The 21,499-nt window shown below is 47.0% G+C and overlaps 1 protein-coding gene across 3 annotated transcripts in view; it reads right to left on the bottom strand.

The window, feature by feature from the left end:
• Positions 1 to 18,463, bottom strand: part of SCG5 (secretogranin V) — a 58,622-nt gene extending 40,159 nt beyond the window's left edge. For 2 of the 3 annotated variants that reach the window (XM_008142962.3, XM_008142963.2), the window contains exons 1-2: positions 18,380 to 18,463; positions 16,739 to 16,971 (exon numbers count right to left, since the gene is read on the bottom strand). In XM_008142962.3, the coding sequence (XP_008141184.2) occupies positions 16,739 to 16,964 (226 nt within the window). In that variant the 5' untranslated portion in view covers positions 16,965 to 16,971; positions 18,380 to 18,463. Of the gene's footprint in view, positions 1 to 16,738; positions 16,972 to 17,494; positions 17,574 to 18,379 lie in introns of those variants that run through there. The other variant, XM_054716378.1, reaches the window with a different exon arrangement.
• Between the last annotated feature and the right edge of the window lie 3,036 nt (positions 18,464 to 21,499).

Raw genomic sequence — 21,499 nt, 5'->3', positions numbered from 1 at the left:
ACTAAAAGGGCAATCCATCTCATTATTTCAGAGAAGCAGAACAGCAACAGGTAGATAACAGATGGAAAGACGGCCAGTTTGTTGATAATCAAATTAAAACAATGAAATGCCATTTTTTGCCCGTTAAATGAAGGCATTTCTTAAAAGGTGAAACTCATAGTTAGCAGGAGAGACAAGATTCTCATGAACAGATGGAGAGAGAGCAGCCCCATTAGCTCAACATTTACAGGAAGTGCTGTGACAGTGTGTAGGACACGGAGCCTAGAAATCCGCATGGAACTTGACCCACTCCCCCCCCCCCGCCCCCCGCTATATATACCCTAGGGAACCAGTTGGGAGGCTACATAAAGATTTCTGTGCATGAAATAAGCCAGTCAGAGAAAGATAAATATCACATGATCTCACTCATTTATGGAATATAATGAACAACATAAACTGATGAACAAAAACAGATCCAGAGACAGAGAAGCATAGATCAGACCGTCAAACCTCAGAGGGAAGGTAGGGGAGGGTTGGGGGTAAGGGGGAGAGATCAACCTAAGGACTTGTATGCATGCATATAAGCCTAACTAATGGACACAGACAACAGGGGGATGAGGGCATGAGTGGGGAGGTTGGGGGGTAATGGGGGGATAAGGACACATACCTTAATCAATAAAGAAATTTAAAAAAAAGATTTCTGTGTAAATATGCTCATCGAAGCAATGTTTATGATGGGGACAAATTGGAAAACTCTAAATGTCCAATATTTGGGGAATGCTTAACTAAACCGTGGCATAAACAGATAATTGGATATAATGCAGTTACTAAAAACAACAGTGATTTTCTATGATATATGGGAAAGCTCTTGATATATTGGTAAGCATAAAAATCCAGATAAAAATATTTATAGTATGATTTTTAAAAGGTACACCTATCATAGAAAAAGACACTGGAAGAAAACACACCAATTGTCGAAAGTGGATATTTCTAGGGGGTGCAATTATAAACATTTTATTTTCCAAATAATCCACATGGTGTTTATAATTTTACTAGAGGCCCAGTGCATGAAATTCATGCACAGGTAGGGTCCCTAGGCCTGGCCAGCAATCAAGGGCGATCAGGTTCCCTGCCTCTCCGCCTCCCTGCCTCCTCCTTCCCTCGCTCCCTCAGCGCCCCACCTCAGCTGGTTACCCGCCAGTTCCGCGCCAAACCCCCCACTCCCCCAGTGGTCAGCGCACATCATAGTGAGCGATAGAACTCCCGGTCTCCCGGTCGAACTCCCAAGGGGACACTTTGCATATTAGCCCTTTATATATAGATAGATAATGAGAAAAAATACTATACACAGAAGTAATTCATACCACCTATAGTCTTTTTATATGTAACTTCACATTTCCTTCCAAATGTGCAGTGACAGGAAAAATAAAGCACGCAGAACAGCCGTTTTCCACAGGGGGGCGATGTGGCCACACAGAGGACATCTGACAGCATCTGGAGACATTTCTGGTTATTCTCCTGGCACCGAGCGGGCAGAGGCCAGGGATGAGCCTCCAGACAGAGAGTTCTTCAGCTCCGTGTCCAGGGTGCTGAGAGAAACCCCACTCTACTGTATAGTCATATACACGATCCAAATCTAGATCCTATCTCCCCAACTGGGCCTCAACTTCCCCTTGTAAAAGGGAACCATCCCATAGCATTTCTGAGGACAAAATAACCATGTATATGTGCCTGGCACATAGTATTTACAAAATAAATATCCGTTCCCTTCCCCTAGAGCCACATTTAAAGGAAGAACACTACTATTCATTCTTGGGGGGGGGGGGGGGGGGGCGGGGGGGGGGAAGGTATTATAAAACAGTGCTTTCTAATCTCTTCATTACATCTTAACTACGCTTCAAACATAATCTTGGAGTCAAATAAGCTTTGATGTGCTCTCCCCAGGTTCTAGAACTTTAATCTTCAGGTTGATAGGACGAAAAATGAATCGGGGTCTACAATAGTGACAGCCCAGCACTCGGGGAGGCAAATGCTCTGAGTACTGGGCTAACAGAGGTCACGAGCTGATCTGTCCCGACACTGACACTGCCCACCTGGGTCCACCCTGCGGATGAAAAGCTGCGGGGGGGGGGGGGGTAGGGGGAGGAGGGCAGGGAACCAGAGGACGTGAGCATAGGTGTCCTGCGTGCATCTCTCACCAGCAGCCAAAGACACACAGGAATGACTTGGCGCTCATCCGTCCAGTTGTGTTTCCCGCACTTTTCCCTCCACTGTTTATAAATCCGCTCACAAAAAATAATAACCATCTAGAGAGAGCAAAACTCCAGACCCAGCCTGCCCTCATTCCCCATGGCTTCCACGTCAGAACAGTGGGCCCCACCGGGAGCGGCGGGCGTCCCACCAGGGCGTCCCACCAGTGCCCTCGCAGCTCCTGTGCCTGAATTGGAGCGAGGCCGGTGCGGGAGAGGGGAACACGGTGAGGCAGGGCGGGAGGCGGGCTGCACGCCGACTGGTCATTACACTCCGGTCACAGGCCTGGATCTCCCGAGCTGACCACGCCCTGTAGCAGCGGCATCTTGCCTGTCCATAGCCCAGACCCACAGGCACCAAAACTGCCCATTAAGAGCCAGAGGCGCTGACCAGGCTCCAGGGCGCCGGAGACAGACCTAGTTAAATGAGAACCGACCGCCAAAACCTCCCTTCACTGACAGTGGGGGGGCAGGGGGGGGGGGCTTTCCATGTTAGTACAAGGCATCGCTGACGGCCAGAAGCCTCCCCAACCCTCCTCCCTTCAGAGACGTTTCCAGGCAGTAGCACCTGCGTGGCTGCCATAGTTTTGCACACTCCATTGACCAAGAACTACTCAGCGTCTGGACAAACTGAGCAAGGGCTCCCTCCCATCATCTGCTTAAGGATTTAAAAGAAAAGAAAAGAAAGAAAAAGACAGGAGAAAGACCCGCCGGTTCAGTGCAGGCGACGGGTGCCTTTGGTAGCTTTTGGCACAGGACGTGTCCCCGGCAGGCCCACAGAGCCTGCTGCTGGGGCGGGAAACTGCCAGGGGCTTGTTGGCACAGCCTGAGGGGCTGTTGGACCAGCAGGACGGCATCAGGAAGGCGCCCGGCCTCTGCAGGGCAGAAGGTCGGGTGGACTACCTGCCACCTCCGGGGGGCACATGGCCGTGGCGCCCGGGGCCTGCCGGGAGTGCCCGCGGGAAGGGCCATTGCCATGGGCATCTGGACCCTGGAGAAGCCCCACGCTGCCCTGTTCGGGCCAAATGCAGCGCCAAGTTCGCTTCCCTCTGTCCACGCAAGTGTAGTCTCCAGAGCTTGGGAGCCGATCTGACCCTCTGGGAACTCACCACCAAATGTGAGCAGGTGAACCCCACGCCACGTCTGACATCGTTAATGCTAGTGACTGAAGAAACACCCACCCCCAGCCCCTGGGGTCCCAGCCGTGCTGGTGCCAAATGCGCGAGCACATGGCCGACACAGAGGACTGTCCCACACACCCTGCGCCCACTGCCACCGCCGCCACCACGCCGCCCCCAAGCACGTCCACACCCAGGCAGCCTGTGAGTCTGCAAGGAGAGAGGGGCACTGAGGGGCACTACAGCAAGGGGACAGGCTGTGGGAGGCAGCCGCTTCCCTGGAGGCCTCGGGGTCACACAGACCACGCGCTCCTGTCCCCAGATGCTTTTAGGTTCACAAACTGGTGACATCCTTCAAATTCCCAGCTTCCTCGCTGCCACCGCCCCTCCCCATAACCACCCTGAACGCACACGTACTGGCTAAAAAGTATATCCCTTCCCACTTCTTCCTGCCTGACCGTGAGTCCCCCCTGATCCACGCCCTACCCCTCCTCAAGAAATCCAGCTCAAGTTCAACTGACCTGGGATGTCTTTTCTGGGGCCAATGCCCTTGGCGCTGTCTGACCCACACCCTGGGCTCTCAGCTTCTGTCCCAGCATGCTCTAGGTGTGCATTTCCATATTTCTGGCCCTTTCCCTCCCCTGGACCCCAGCCTCCTTAACAAGAGCTGCTAGCCCCACAGGAGGAAACAGGCCCGTTGCTCCCTTTGCAGCTCTCTGGGCATCAGTCTGCATCAGCCCACTGAGCTGGCCCGCCTCACTGGAGGGAAGGCGGTGTGTGAATACAGGTCACCACTCCTGATCTCTCTGGGCAGTCATTCTGGATGCCCCACACCCACGCACCGATGGAAGAGGCAGCCGGGGGATAATAGCAAAGCAAGGGAGACACAGTCTCGTCCTGCTCCATCCCTGGTGTTCTGTGAAACTACCTAAGTCTTCCGCTCAGTTTGACCTTTACTAACAGGTCAAACAAAGATAATGCCTGGCTCTTACTGTTTTAAAAAGACCCTATGTAGATAAATGAAATGCAGGTTTGCTGGTTGTAAAATTCCTTAAGGTCACAGTTTCTGGCACATAGTAGGCACTTGATAATTACTTACTGAGTAAATAAAAATGGAACTGTGCTAGATGCCAGGGGCTAAAGCCAACAGCAGCTAGCATATTAATGCAAAAAGAAAACACTGGAAGGCCAATGGACTTTGATATTCAGCATGGCTGAAAATCAGCATAATACTGCCCTGCTGTGGGCCCAATGGCTCCAGGCAATTTCCTAACCTGGTAATCCTTACATTGTTTACCAAACTTAACCTTTGATCTGCCTGTATGCATTGCTAAAGGGCAAATGTGTACTCAAGTAAATAAATAGCGGACCAGGCCAGAAATCGGTGTGTCTCTTCAAGAAAGAGGCTCCACCTGGCGCCCAATGCCTCCTAAATTCATATTTTTTGTATAGCGTTTTCATTTGTGCGTCAGCCCCTCCGTCAGGTCCTGAACCCCGCCGTGAAGGCCGAAGGCCGTGGCAGCTAGATGGTGTTTTGACAGGACACTCGGCTCCGGGGAAGTGTGTGGATCTCAGCCTGTGAGATATGCCAGCCAGGGACAGTCTGCTCTCAGGGCACCAGGAGAGGCTTTTGCAGCCCTCTCACACCTGCACGGCCTTCCCTCTCACACCTGCCTGCCACTCACATCTCTCTCCCATGTCCGTCTGCAGATGTCAGCAGGCGCCCACTTCCCTCTCAGCATGGCAGCGGACTAGAATTTTTTACCTTAAAGAAGCTTCTATAACCTATTTCATGGCAAATCACGGTACTTAGGTAGCCACAAGGACAAGAAATAAAACAAGCACAGCTGAGTGTGGGAAAGTTGCCTTTTACCAGAACTTGCAGGAAGCATCCAGCCTCACATGCCTATTGGATAGATTTCCGAGGCCGGCCTTGGAGGGCCCGGGCACAGGGAACATGGGACATGGCCACAGAATATGACAACCGTCCGGCCATGAAGCCATTTATGCCTGGAAATACGTGTGGCATCATGCAAGAGGCAGTGACCACAGAATGCTGCTTTGCATTCATACAACACTTTATTATCCTCACCAGAGATACGTTCCTACCGATGAGAGAGAGAGAGAGAGAGAGAGAGAGAGAGAGAGAGAGAGAGAGAACATCAGTTGGCTGTCTCCCATACTTGCCCGGACTGGTAATCAAACCACAACCTTTTGGTGTATGGGATGATGCTCCAACAAACTGAGCCACCTGTCCAGGGCTTACATAACATTTTAGATGGTCCCAAACACTTTAAAATTACAGGGTGGGCAAAGTAGGTTTATAGTGGTTCATATGGAAAATAACACATAATCCTATCTAATAAAGAGGGAATGTGCAAATTGACTGTCACACCATCACAAAGATGGCGGCACCCATAGCCACAAGATGGCAGCACCCAGTCCTTTCAGCCCCGCTGGGGTGGGGGGGGGTTGGGGGTTGACAGGCATGTGGTGCGGCTGGACCCGCCCTCAGCCCCCCAGCCGCCCAGGGCTGGCCCAAGGCGCAGGCAAGCCTCAGATGGCAGCTGCCCAGCCACCCAGGGCCACCTGAGGCTCAGGTTACCAGGGCCGGCCGAGGCTTGCGCTGCCAGCAGTGGCAGCAGCAGAGTTGTGATGGGGGTGTCGCCTTGCCCTGATTGCCGGATCGCCTCCTGCCCCTGAGGACTCCTGGACTGTGAGAGGGGGCAGGCTGGTCTGAGGTACCACCCCCCCTTCCAGTGCATGAATTTTCATGCACTGGGCCTCTAGTAAATAATAATACAAGAATAAACTGTTTCGTGTACTCACTACTGTAAACCTACTTTTGCCCACCCTATACATTATTTGGCTACCATACTGACCCCGTGGGATGAACTGGACCACTCACCTCCATTTTCACATTGGGAACATGAACTTCATAGAGCCCAAGGGACTTGCTCAGCGCCCCACGACTGATGTGAGGCAGGACCAGACCCCTGGCTGCCTGCCCCAGGCTCCTCCTGCTTCTCCAGGGACCGCCCCACCCACCCCAACCCCCATCTGCCGCTCCAGTCACACGGCACGCCACGGGCAGAAGTGCACACTTGGTTTTCCTTGTGCTGCCACGCTGGGGTCTGCCAAGCCCTCCTGCCTCCAGAGCTTTCTTCACCCACCGGGGAGCCCAAGGGACGTGCACCGATTTGTCCCCAGGGGGCAGTGTGTCCGAAAACGTGCTCCCTGAAGCTCCCCTCGTGTCCCTGAAACACCATCTGCCCAAATCCACACGTGGCTCACCACGACTGCCGGCACCATTGCAGCTGCTCAGCTAAATCTCACAGGGTTATACAGCCTAGGGCAGTGAGTTTGCCGACCACTGGCCTACGGGGTAGGAGACAGGTGGGGGAGAGACCTGACACAGCTGCTTGCCAACTAACTCATAAAGCTCAAGCTGTGTGATGTGGGCAACTTTTTTTTTTTTTTAATATATTTTATTGATTTTTTTTACAGAGAGGAAGGGAGAGGGATAGAGAGTTAGAAACATCGATGAGAGAGAAACATCGATCAGCTGCCTCCTGCACACCCCCCACTGGGGATATGCCCGCAACCAAGGTACATGCCCTTGGCCAGAATTGAACCTGGGACCCTTGAGTCTACAGGCCGATGCTCTATCCACTGAGCCAAACCAGTTAGGGCATGTGGGCAACTTTAAACCCAAAAACAAAACTGTTCAAAGGTTCTATCAAATGAGACAGAGCCAGGAAGGTATTTTTTGCAAACCATAACATCTTATCTAAAATGCAGTTGCCACTAGCCCCCTTCCTGCGTGTGAGTGATCACCCGTCAGTTGCCTGTGGGACATTGCTCACCATGCTTCCCTGCTCACTCCGCACGCTGCTTGCTGCCCCTCCCTTTCTCCGGTGCAGGTCTCAGGTGAGTGGAACAAGGTCCCCGCGGGAACCTACTCTGGGCTTCAGCAGGACAGTGTCTGGGAGGACCCGCCAGAGCCTGTTTGCATCAGGAACTGGGAGGAGCTCACACTCAGGAGAGAGGAGTCGGGCTGCTGAGCCTGAGGCAGGGAGAGCCATGCCCTCCTGGGCACTGGGGAGGGGGGCTTTTAGCTATTCCAGTGCTCGGCGCTTAGATCTGTCTCCCTGTCCAACTTTTCATGGGAATCCCATGGAAAGCACAGGCGGGGATGCAGGGGGTGCTGGGAACAGTGAGAAATGAAGTGGAAAGCTCTGTTTTCCTAAAAACTCCCTAGTGTTTAGGGCACAGGTCCAAGGAGGGACCTCCCCTGCCCTCACCACCAGCACCTACAGCAGGAATCCCAGCTGAAGGGGACAGGAGAAAAAGCAGAAAATGGGGAACTGCCCCCCGGGGCCCACCGACTCCTACGTTCAGGACCATACACTCAGGTGTGCTCGCCCATCTCCAGAAACAGGAGGGCCTTTGCAGGACGCTGGGGTCCTGAGGGAGCAGTTGTGAGGAGGGCCAGTGAACTTGGGGTTATTATGGCTAAAATGCTCCAGGAAAGTACGGCATGGGGAGGGAATATAGTCAATAATAGTGTAATAACTATACAGGGGCTCAGATGGGCACTAGACTTATCGGGGTGATCACTTCAGCAGTTAATTGTACACCTGAAGTTAATGTAATATTGCATGTCAACTGGAGTGGAAAACTAAATTTTTTTTTATTTAAAAAAATAAGCCCAGCCAGCATGGCTCAGTGGTTGAGCATCAACCTGTGAACCAGGGGGTCACGGTTTGATTCCCAGTCAGGGCACATGCCCGGGTTGCAGGCTCAATCCCCAGTAGGGGGCATGCAGGAGGCAGCTGATCAATGATTCTCTCTTGTCATTGATGTTTCTCTTTCTCTCCCTCTCCCTTCCTCTCTGAAATCAATAAAAACATATTTTAAAATATATATAGTGTGTCTGCAAATACTAAGGCAAAAACCTCTGAATTTGACTGCATCCAGACACATCTTTCTGCCTCTCCTTCGTTGTCAGCGTTGGAAAGCGCCAGGCCTCCGCCTGTGCTCGGGGCTGATCCCCTCCCATCTCCTCAGGAACTTCTTCCACTCTCTCAACTGCTCCTCATCCCACATCTTCAACTCTCCCTCCCCACTGGTTCTTGCCAATGAGCACTTAGACAAGTTTAACTCTGTCAAAGCAAAACCTAAACAAAACCTTCTTCATCTCCATATCATCCTCTCCTCCTCCCCGCCCCCCCCACCCCCCCCCCCCCCCTCCCGCCCAGCCTCCCAAAACTATTATTATCTTCTCCTCCTGACCTGGAAAACTCGGGTAACAGACTGTTACATCTAGTTTTCTCTGTCTCCTGCCATGTGACCTCTGCCCCCACCGCCCCACAGGGCTTTAGTTCCATCCAAGCACCCCAGTACCTTCTGTGTGGCTACACCCAGTGAGCACGTCACCCCCAGTGGTTCTTATGTCACGTGACCTCTCTGCTGATTGGGACAATGGTAAGGTGACCAGATTTTAACATTGGTAAAGCGGGACACCATTGACCGGGGGTGGGGGGGTTTAGGGGGGAGGGGGGGGTTGCTGGGGGGCAGTTCTTGATTAAAAATTTGGTCTATATGGAGCAACAAAAATTTTCATAGAACGCAAAAATAGTATTGTAATATATATTTTTTAAATTTCAACATAAGTACAATTTACAAATATAATAAATAAAAAATTATGTATAGTATTATTTTATTCTTTGGCATATTTCTCATTTGAGTGAATTTTTTTTAGTAGATTGCTGTCGTTGTTTAAAAGGTCATGAATTTGCCGTAACGTAAGTCGTAAGTGTCACTTTCAAGGCTGGCGCTAGACTTTTTGCCGCCACTATAAAATATAAATAATACGAGTACTGTCTGCTAAATTCAAGAAAATTTATGTATTTATGAAATAAATAAATAAATTACTTACCTAAATTATCTGAATAGCTGATTTGTAATGACATCACTTGTTTAACTAGCTTACTAGCACGCAATACGATGTGTATCGTCTGAGAGACAGTTACAAAATGTTTTTGTCGTTGCCAATCCCCAAAAATGCCATTGTTCATTAAGTCCAAACAATGGTCGAATTCTAACAACTGATCAACAATGCGAACTTTGATAAGCAGTTCTCGATAATCAGTTCTCAACAATTATTTGTTATTATTAAAGTTTAACATTATAACATTAACAAAAATAATATAAAACTCATATCCTGGCTAAATAGCCACATGGCCGCCGAAAACCGTATATTCCCTTCCCATTCTCCCGCCGTTCCCTAGCTTGTCGTGCATTCTTTCCAAAAATCGGGACTTTTTTAAAATGTCGCGGGACGCAGGACAAATTGTTAAAAATCGGGACTGTCCCGCCAAAAGCAGGACGTCTGGTCACCTAAGACAATGGTGACCACTGCCCCCTCCTGAAACACTCTTTCCTTGTTTTCTCTGCACTTCACCTCTCTGGTTCTCCTTTGTTCCCAGTCTTTCTTTCCAGATTCCTCTACCTGGCCCCATGCACCGGCTCTTCCAGGCCTTGTTCTTGGGTGCTCTGCTCCCCTTCCTGGTACTCAGCAGGGTTACCTCGTCCATCCCTATAGCCTCAGCCACCACCAGCATGGGGATGACTCCCAAACCCCTCTCTCCTCCCAGGCATCGCCCCTGTATCTGTACATCTCAGTGCTCTCTGGAGCCCCACACCTGGGTGCCCAGTACCTTAAACACAACACAAAGCAAGTCATCATTTCATCTCCCTATTCTGCCTCCTCCCAGAAAAACAACCCAGACCTCCTGCTGTCCCTTTCCAATTTCTTATCACCATCTCTGCAACTTCCCAAGAAAGAAAACTGGAAATCATCCAGGGACTTTGCTTTAAGGATTTGAGTTCAGGGTGGGCTCAACAGAACCCCCAAGGACACGGGCAAACTAGAAGCCCTGGCCCACGAAAAGACAGCCCTCTCACCCACAGCTCTCATTGGTTCCTCAGGATGGGGACAGCCCAGACACAGATTTTAGTCCGGATACCTGGACTAAAGGAGTGGAGCAAGAGTCAGCCCCATTCCTTCCTCCCAACTGCAGGATGAGGGCAGCAAGAAACAAGTTGAAATCTCTCCACCCTCTGACCTTCAAAAGGGAAGCACTGTTGCCCCCCTGTGGCAAACTGGAGGCACTACAGCTCCTTTACCAAGGCCAAATGTTAGCTAAGTAGAGACTTCTTAGCATCCACCCCTTCAAATAGGCTTTATCTTACAAAGGACTCTTTCTCCACTTGTATTTATTAAGGAAATAATCTCAGTTATCCTTGTCTCGAAATAAGATAATTGAGTCCCAAAACTCAGTGTTATAAAAAAAGAATTTTGGTATTTTTATGTTTGGCAATACAGTGTTCCCTCAGTCTCCATGGGGAATTGGTTTCAGGACTCCCACGGAGGCTCAAACTCGGTGGATGCTCAAGTCCCTTATATAAAATGTAGTATTTGCATGTAACCAGCATGCATCCTCCCATATACTTCAAATCACCTCTGGATTACTTATAATACCTAATACAATGTAAATACTATGCAAATAGTTATTGTTCTGTATTGTTTAGGGCAAGCATGTCAAACTCGCAGTCCGCGGGCCGCATGCTTCATTTATTTGGCCCGTGTTAGCCTTTGAGTTTGACATGCTTGGTTTAGGGAATAATGACAAGAAAAAGGTCTGTCCGTGTTCAGTGCAGACACAACCTTCATAGGCCTAACTACATAGTTAAGTATTGGCAACAACGTAACATTTTTGAGAAAATATTTTTAATCCATGGGTTGGTTTAATCTGTGGATGTGGAACCCATGGATACAGATTTAAAATTATTTGAAACCATCAAATGCCAATATTCATAAATTTCTGCCTCAGCGGTTCAGCGTCCGGTGTTTCTGCAGTGCTAGATGTCAGGTGGCCTAGAATGGTGACGAAAATGAGCCAGTGGCACTGAGGAGAGAACTTCTTTTACCTGAGGCTGCTAACACTCTGAAGACAAGCACATTTCAGACTGGATTCATCAAAGACCAACCGCAGTGTTAGCTGGCAGAGCCAGTTCTGCCTCCCAGAGTCTGCATCCCATAGCGAATGCTCTCTGAATCAATCCCTGGGGCAGCGGCGGCTTTCCTAGTTTCTGGGGATAATAATAGAACCACCATTAGCTGTGCCATAGGCACCGATGAGCAGCTGTGCGGAAGAGGCGCTGCTGTGGTACAGGGGTGCACGGAAGCTCATCTGAACCGTATGGCTAACCGGAGGAGTCACCAAACCAGTGTCAGGGGAAAGCCACTAAAGGCTGAAAATGTACTGCCCGGCTGGTGTGGCTCAGTGGTTCAGTGTTGACCTGTGAACCAGGAGGTCCAGGTTCGATTCCGGGTCAGGGCACATGCCCAGGTTGCAGGCTTGATCCCCAGTGCAGGGCATGTAGGAGGCAGCTGATCGATGATTCTCTCTCATCATAGATGTTTCTATCTCTCTCTCTCTCTCCCTCTCCCTTCCTCTCTGAAATCAATAAAAATATATTTTTAAAAAAGGGTTACACATGTACTGTTGATAACCTCCAAAGTGAGAGGTGCAGGCCCACAATTCAGTTACTAACAGCACCCACTTACTGCTGTGAGAGAGTGGGCTGGAAGCCCCACTTTACAGATGAAAAAAGTAAAGCTCAGAAAAGTTGCCAAGATCACCCAAAGCTGGTAAATAGTACGGCCAAGACCCAACCCCAGATCTCTTTGCTCGTAGAGCACTTTTTTTCCTCTATAAAACACCACATTGCTCCCTGTTTGTCTTTACTTTGTGTTTTTGTTTTACATTTAAAAAATGCTCCTTACCAAGCCATGTGTAAGGTGCCCATGGAGAAATAAAAAATAACCCCTAGTCCTCTCTGGATGTTTTTGGTAAATGCTTCCTCCTCAGAACACAGCAAGCAAATAACAACCGGGAGGCTGGCTACCAGGTGGCAGGAATCCTGTGATATACTTTGGGTCTAGTTGGCCCCCTGCTGGTTTAGTTCCAGAACTGCAAATAGTCCTTCCTGTTTCTTGGCAGCTGTATGAAGGGCACAAACCCTGCGCCATGGTGATGGGTCACAGTCAAAGTCAGCAAGCAAATATCACCGAGCTCTTGGCAAAAATTTCTAGGTAGCTTTTTTTTAAAAAAAAAAAAACAGAATAGAAATGGAATATTTTCCTTGAACTAAAAGGGAAAATGTCTCAACAGATCCAGATGTCAAATAGTATTTACATACTTATTGCCTCTAGATATATTTATTTTTCCCTGATATCATATATTCGGCTTACTGAGTACTGCAGGGATTCCAAATGAGTCACCCGATACGCCTCTGTGGTTTGCAGATTATCTCAGGCCAAAATCCTGGTGTCACCCCGACTCCTCTCTTTCTTTCAGTTCCTAGCTGCAACCCACCAGCAAATCCTGTTGGCTTAACTTCAAAATATACCCAGAATGGGACATGCCTCACCGCATTGCTAGCTATTAGGCCAGTACATCCCTCACCTGGATCTCCCAATAGCCTCCTGACTCATGGCCTGACCCCAGTCCTCCTCCTACAGGAATATTTTCAGTACAGCCCTCAGAGCGATCCTTTCTAAAGGAGGGCCCATCCCACATAGGACTGCAAGACCCTATATGATCTGTCCCACGTACTAGCCTCCTGGCTGCCCTTCTACCACAACCAAGTCTCCCCTCCTTGTCTCCCCTGAGTCCTGGGCTCCAGCCACTCTGGCCTCTGGTCTCCCCGTCTTGCAGCGCCTGCACATGCAGCTTCCTCTGCCTCCTTCCATATCTCACACAGCTCACTCCCAACTCCCCGATTTTCGCTCACCTTCCCAGTGAGGAGCCCCCCGCCCTATTTTAAGTCGTCTTCTCCACCCCCTCCTCTGCTTTATATTTTTATAGCACTTATAACCATTTGATTTATTATATATTTTACTTATTTGCTTATTTAAGGGCTATGTCTCCTCTGCCCTGCCAAATCTCTGAGGTTAGTGTTTATTTCCTCAGTACTGAAAAGCATGCCTGGCAGTCAAGAAATACTCCTTGGGTTGGGGGTGTGGGATGGTGGGGGTCATTGGGAGAAAAGGGGACATCTGTAATACTTTCAGCAATAAAGATAAATAAAAATCAATAAATAACTTGTTTTAAAAAAGAAGCGATACTTGACAAAGGAGTGTGGGAATAGTGGGCTACAATGTACTAGGAGAGAACTGGTCAGTAGGTGTCAAAAGGTCGCTGTGAATGGGGAGCAGAACAATGCTGCAGTAACCGGAAGGGACATGGGATTACAGGAGGAAATACTTTTTTCATGGGATATATGACCTCAGTGACTAATGGCAATTTGTACTGATACTATATGCTATACTAAAAGGTTTGTTTATAATACTACATCTGAGAGATAATATGCATCTTCAATAATGAGATTAATCTAAGGATCATACAATTAATTAATCGGAGTAGACAAAATAAGAGGAAACTGTCTTCTCTGTGCTATGGGATTGGACAATGAACCGCCCTGCCTGCAAGGAACTCAAGATCCAGTAATTGTCATCTAAAGTGATGATGATTCATTTAGAAATGATGTCCCAGTATGCAGTCATGTATGCTAAAGCTACTTTTCTTCCCTAAGTCCTACCCCCAAGCTAAATGAAAGCTCAGAGAAGTTAAATAATTTGCTTAAGCTCACATCACTAATAAACATTTAAAGCCAGGTATCCTTGGTAATAGTCTACTAGTATGTTAAATGTGTGTTAAAATTCACACCAGAATACATGCATTATGTGGACGGTCCTATTAAAATTAGAAAAAGATACTTTCCTAAAATAGATGTTGGAAGGGATATGAAAGATATTCCATGTATCTGTCCGAAGCCTGGGGATTAGCATGCGTGAATGTCTGAACAGAAACAAGGCAAATAAATGCAAGAGTTGAAACAGTACTACACTCATTTGAATAAGTATTAGATACCCAATGAATTAATGGCAAGGCTCAGGGCTGGGAAACATCCAGGCTTTTTTTTTTCATTTCCTTTTTCCCTCTAAAGTCTTTGGACTGTTTTCTCTGTTCAGCTTTCACACAAGCTGTAGTAGGCAGAATTCTGAAATGACTCCCAAGATGCCCACCCACTGGTGTACCTCCTTGCAGAATCCTCTGCCTTTGATGGGGGAGCGGGGACGGGGAGGGGGGCTGAATAAAATGGGATATCGGTTCTTGTCAAATGACAAAGGTGATGATGGGGGAAAAAGAGGACTTATGTAATAGTTTCAACAATAAAGATTTTTTTTAAATGACAAAGGGGATGGTAGTCACTCCCATAATTAAATTATGTTATAATCAGACTAAAGGGATGCCTCCCTCTGCTTGAGGAAGTAAGCTGCCAAGTTGCGAGAGGGTCACCGTGCAGCTTACAACTTGAGGATGGCCTCTTAGAGCGGATAGGGACCCCAGCCAACAGTCAGCAAGAAAAAGGGGACCTCAGTCCCACAACAGCAAGAAACTGAATTCTGCCAACAATCTCAAAGAGCTTGGACGAGGACATGAGCCCCAGCCCAGACTGCAGCTCTGGTCAATACCTTCACTTCAGCCTCCAGGACTCTGACCAGAGGCAGCCCAGCAAACCCATGTCTGACTCCTGACCAGTGGAAACCACAAGATAATACATGGCTATTGTGTTCAGGTGGTAATTTGTAGCAGTAATAGAACACCAAAACACCAGCCAAAATTCATCCCTTGCACAGACGCTGTTAGGGGGAACCTAACGTGGCTATGACCCCATATTACCCCAAGGTTAATAACAGAAACAGAATGATTAATTTTGAATTGTCCTAATCCTTGTTCTTTCAAATCTCCATGCCTTTTCACTTGCCATTCCTGGGTGAACTCCTATTCAAACTTCAAAACCCAGGTCAAATGTTGCTTCTTCAAAGAAGCATTTCCTTACAGACAACCCAATCCACTTCCAAGCAGAATGAACTACTATTCTCTGCTTCCAAGGCAGCAGCTTATCTGTACATCTACAAAACACCTGCCATGATGTATCGTGATAACCTGTCCTCCTCCCAGCCCCCAACGGTGAATCTTTAGGGCAGCACTGCCCCAGTCTCCTGCCCAGTGCCTGGCATATAGTGGCTACTAAATAGCTGGCTATCCAGGGAAGAAAATGAGGCTCAAGATTCACACAGGCTTTCGATGCCAAGGAGCCGCTGTTTTTTTCCACATAGATGATCAGGCCTCAGGTATTAATAGAAACCCAGAAAGCCTTCTCCATGACAACGGCTGGGTGACTAGCCTAGCACTTACTGCACCAAAAGGGCAGATATTTACCGTCTCCAAAGAGCTGGTCTGAAATGGATAGGGGCGCTTGAAGCAACAGATGGCATGAAGCCCTTTCTGATTCAAGCCCTTTGCTAGGTTGCTATGCTTGTTGATTCACATCATCCATGTTCATCCATTCCACAATTTAATGTCAGCCTAAATGAACAAGAACTCCACAGAGTTACTTTTACTCGATGGCTTCAAACTATGGGTAACAAGCCAGAAGCGAGAATTGTATATCAACAATATCCACAGCATTCACAGGACCCCATATGGCAGAAAGCATTTTTAGGAGATTAAAAGTTCAGGTAAAATTATGCATCATAATCCACAGGGAGTAGCTTTTGCTGGGTGTGTGTTTTGAAAAAAACTCAGAAAAATCATTTGCATTTTTTCTTGGGGACCCACTCCCTGCAGTTAACCTACCGCAGTACCCACGCTACTGCGTGAGGGCCCCAGCTCAGCAGAGGAGGAGATCATTCCTATTCGGGGAGGATACAAAGCAAGGCATGGAGATAAGGGGCCTCTCCTGAGAGCTCGATTCCGGTTTTCTCTGTAAATAAGTCACTAAACAACAAAGTGCTGCTTTTTAGTAAAAGTATTACAACCACTTTGCCAGACAGAAAATTTCTGGGAAGAAATGGGCTTGCCACATGAAAACAAGTTAATTAACATTTTGTTATATTTTTAAATATTTTTGAACAGTTTCTGACATAAACTCTTAACTCTTAGCATCAGTGCCTCTTTTGGGCTTGTATGACGTCATCCCTAAGAACCAAATCGGAGCCTGCAGGTCCTATACTTTGAGGATCTTTTATAAGCAGCCAGCAAGGAATACAACTTCCCAAAGATCAATCAGTGTGGGCGAAGACCTGAGCTCAGTGACAATCTTTCTGTGGAGCTGACACAGGACCTATATTCCCATGTGGATGTCTACATGTATATACTGTGTAGGGTCAGAAGAAGGGAAAACGGAGAGAGGAAGCAGAGTTTCCGCATATGTACTAATGGCAACTTCCAAGTGGCGGAGCACAGTACATACCTTCGATGCTCTGTGGGCCCACGAGATTCATGGCCTGGTGAGCTGGATACTCCACCCGTGGCCTGGCGATGCCCAGCTGCTCCATAACGCCATGGAGCAGCCTCTGCATGTCTGTTTCTGAGACCCGGTCGGGGGTCCTTGGGCTATAGGCAGATGTTGAAGTCCACCCAAATGTCAACCAAAACATCAGGCCGGAGAGCATGGTGGAGACCATCCCGGAGACCATTTTTAACCTGCAGAAATCAGATCAAATGGTATCCATCGGCCAACTGGCAACTGTGACCATGCAATCATGCGAAGTATTAATGTGAGGACCACCTAGAGAGGGGAAAGTCTAGGAGTCTGCTTTTTTTGCCTTAAATGTCCACTCCTGCTGGGACATCCGCCGTGGGAAGGTGTTAAATAAACAAAACAGTTTGAGGAGCCAGTTCCTTCTGACGTGCCTTCTTGGGAAGGTCAGCCAGGAACGGCAGTTCTCAGTCATCTTTTATCCTCCTTGCAGCTTCCTGCAAGCTGGGCAGCACCCCTAACCCTACCACCCTCTTCCTCTTACTAAAACAAACAACAAAAATTAACCTGTTCCAATTTTGAGAAAGGGAGAGGAACATCTTGAGTCAGGGGGGTGGGGGCATTCTCAGAAAGGAGTGAGGAGACAGGAATGGTAAAGAGTCACAGGAAGGCTCGATGGTGGAAGGAGCACTTTCTTAGCAGACATCTAATACATTTGAGATCCTGAGAGGGAATAAAAACACACACCACTCAGGTCTGCCCTGCAATCCGGAAGGAGAGATGAGGCAAGCTTGCTCTGTCACATGCAAAATAGGGTGATTTGGGACAAAACCCTTAGTTTTCTTCTCTGCAAAAAGGGATGAGAAAAGCATCTGGCTTGTAGGATTGTTGTGAGCAGAAGTGTGGGAACACCTTAAGGAGGACTGGAACCATGCCGGGCACAGAACCCCTACAATGCTTTATTATGTTGGCAATATTACCTCATGGTTCTGGGCTTAGAATCTAGGCAAGTGAGTGATGCGAGGGAAGACAGACAGGTGAGAGGGAGAAAACTAATCTGGGGAGTCGCTGTCCTAAGTGTAGGCTCAGGAGAGCCTGAGGCCTGCAGAACAAGGGGACAAACATTCACGCAGCTTCCCTCTGCAGCTGCTGACCTACGCTCTGGCAGGGGCCACGCAACCCCTTTCTTTTTACATTCTCTATGCATTTCCCCCCCTGAAACGGAAACATTCATAACCCCTATCTTTTTCTGTATAGAAAAGGGCCTTTTCTAGCCACCCCTGGATACAAAACCTGTTCCCCAAAGAGCAAAAGCTGCCATTCTGACAGAAAGGCCAGAGGCAGATGCCAGCTGCCCAGCCATCTCCATCTTTCCCTCCTCTGCACCGAATGCAGGATGCTTTGTTTCATTTACACGCCAGCCAGCACAGTTCTGATGTGACGAACTACACAATCCCCTCCTCTGGGACTCTTTCCCTCGTATTTGTAGCCGAACCTCCTAACCCCGCACCCATCCTTTGTCTGCCCCCAGCCTCCGGCTCAAAGATTTCAGGACGCCCTTCCCGACTCCCCATCCCGAACCCTCCCGTCGGTGCGGGGCCTCAGGAGGTCCGGCATCAGCGCAGGACTCACCCAGGGGCCAGAGCAGCCTGCCGCGGGTCTGGGCCTTGCTGGGGGTCGGCAGGGAGCGGCGGTCTGAGTCTCCGGTGCGTCACACCTCCCTCCGCATCTTGGCTCCGCCCTGGCCCCTCCCCCAGCAGGTGGAGGCCGCCCAGCAGACTCCCCAGAACGCAGCCAGATGCTGGCACCTCCCACCCGGAGCCACACAGCGTTCAATCCGCGCGTCCCACAAGCAGGTCTCCTAGATCCTCTCCAAAGAGCCTTATGGAAGTAACCCACCTTTTCTCACGCAGTTATCTCAACAATGTGACAGGTCGCCACTGTGTAATTTGCCCCAATAGCACATCTTTAATTCTGCCACCTTCTGGCATTTTGTGTGTTTTTAAGCCTTTCAGCTTTAAGAGGAAAGGGGGCAATGGTAGGAGAAACACAGGTGAAGAGTCGTAAGAACTTAATGATGGCAACGATAGGGTAGGGCGTGTCTTCAGGGTAGGGTGTTTTCAGAAGTCCTTTCTTTGGGAAACAGGCTATTAAATAGAAAATGCTAGCAACTTCTGTTAAAGTATTACACTGCAAACACAGGAAAACCTCTAGAAATGAGTTTTGAGTGTTATTTTTCAACTTACACATAAAATTCCTTTGAAGAGAAACCAAATTCCCAGCACATTGCTGAAATGTATCCAGGTAAACACAGACTTTTAAGTTTACAGAGCAACCTTGAACATTTGAATTTTGTCCAAATACAAAAATTGAAATGTAAAACTACACAATATTATTGTAATTTTTTTTTCAAGACTGGGGATGACTAATGTACTTGGGTTCTGAGAATAACTGAGTAACTTGATAAGTGTAGAATCCAGATCTCTTTACCCTAGCTCAAATCCATGACCACCTACAGCAATTTCATGCAATGCTGAGGGGGACACAAAAATCACTGACACGTGGCCTTTTCGTTTGAAGCCAAGCCTCCTTCCTAGGTTTTTCTTCTGTGGACGCTCGTTTCCAGCCTTTTGGTTCAGGGTATACTCAATCAATAGTACAAGTATAGTTTATTAGTTCAAAGGCCAAGCTGGGGGGTTAATATTTATTATTCACCCATACTGAGTTTTTTCAATTCTGAATATTACTTTGACATTGTTCAGTTATCTTCATTTGTGCTTTGAAAAATGGAGTTATTACAATTTACTGCTTTTGTGATTAATGGAAATTTGACTGCAATACACCAAAATGTGTATGCTGGATAAAATCTGAAATTTAAATAAACATCTACCATGTATATATCCTGGGCCTGATGATTATCAAACTCCTATATTAAGCCCTGGCTGGTGTTGCTAAGTGGTTAGAGCATCGGTTGGGGTATATGCAGAAGGCAACCAATTGATGTCTCTCACATTAATGTTTATCTCTCACCCTATCTTTCCCTCTCTATCTCTCTCTCAAAATCAATAGAAAAAATAACCTTGGGTGAGGCTAAACTAAAAAAAAATAAAAATAATCTTAAATTCTTAGTGATTATAGAATGTTTCCAAGCAACCTAATTTAGTTCTATGTAACTGTGTTGTTTGCTGCTCATAATAATCAAATTAATATTAGATCTTTACTTGTAAGAACAATGAAAATAATCTTTGAAGTTAATGCACATTGGTTCTCAGAACTAGTATTTGACTTTTATCATTTGATCAAATATTCCATGACATTGGGAACATTATTTTGTGTGTGTGGGGGGGGGTGGGGGGGGGACCAAAAAAAAAAATAGATTAAATCAAGTCTAAAACTCAAATTTCCTGACTCTTTATCTCCAATTACCATACCTCCAAACTATTCACTTTCAGCTAACAAACATGGGAGTGACATGTGGGTAGCTTTTTTTTTGTTTTTAAAATCTCTCATTATTTATTCATCTCTCAGAAAAACTACTAATTCAGATGATTTCTAGTTAATTTCCTATGCCTTTTTACCTAATTAGTCGTCCCATGCAACAATTTCATCCCCATGAATATACTAGTAAAAGGACATTAATGCATTTTTAAGTTTAAAAATTTCTTAGAACCAGACAACATATATCTCAGGGATTATGAATATTTTCTACCTCTACTACTAGATAAATACCATAAACACTGAAATGCATACCCAATAAACACTACAAACCTGTTTTGATGTCAGATAAACATGATGTTTATATGTACAGATTTTTAGTCTTCAAGTAAGTCAAATACTTACTAGTTCTGAAAAAGGGTTGATTCCTAGGTAATGAATACAGACAGGAAATAGCTTTGAAAGAGATATACTGCTATCAAGTAGAACTCGGTGAAGTGAACATCTGATGACTTTAAAGGCCTCATACATACACACACTGTGAATCTGGTTGCTGAGTAGATGTGCAATGCTGTTCTATTCTGCCTCAACATCTGAATATGGCATTCTAACAACTGACTTACAAAACTATCTCTACTGGTCAATTCTGTCTGTATATTCCTTCCTCTAAAATTCACAGAATATCTATTGTTAGTAATATTCCTTCCTTAAATATTTGTAACTTCTAATAATTTAAAATATAAATATACAGAGTGGCCAGATTATTATGATCTCTGAACGCATAAAAATCTGGCCAGGGGGAGGGGACATGGGCGGTTGGCCAGCCTGCCTGCTGGTCGAACTCTTGGTCGAGGGGACAATTTGCATATTAGCCTTTTATTATATAGGATATACACTCAGTGGCCAGATTATTATGCGTTCAGAGATCATAATAATCTGGCCACTCAGTGTAGATTTGCTTAACAATTTGGGTCAAATTCTAAAAGGTACTTTGAATTTCACTAGAATCTCAGGCAAGTTATTTTTCAGGAAGTTATCTTTAATATCTATGCTAAATAAATAACATTTACACACAAGACAAACCATCATGGGCTTTTGTATGAATTCAAAGTATAAGACTCCAAGATAGTGAGCACACAGTGCAATATACAGGTTTTGTAACATAGAAATCCACACCTGAAACCCCATATGTTCATGTTGACCAATGTCACCTCAATAAATTAAAAAAACATACAAAAGAATCCAAGGTACATGTGGAGGTTCATCAAGTATTTCAAAGTCTAGAATCAATCATCTGCATATAAGAAATCACATTGA

This window comes from Eptesicus fuscus, chromosome 5 (assembly GCF_027574615.1).
Source record: "Eptesicus fuscus isolate TK198812 chromosome 5, DD_ASM_mEF_20220401, whole genome shotgun sequence".
Taxonomy (NCBI): domain Eukaryota; kingdom Metazoa; phylum Chordata; class Mammalia; order Chiroptera; family Vespertilionidae; genus Eptesicus; species Eptesicus fuscus.
The sequence above is the reverse complement of the archived record's forward strand: the minus strand, read 5'-3'. Positions and strand labels throughout refer to the sequence as shown.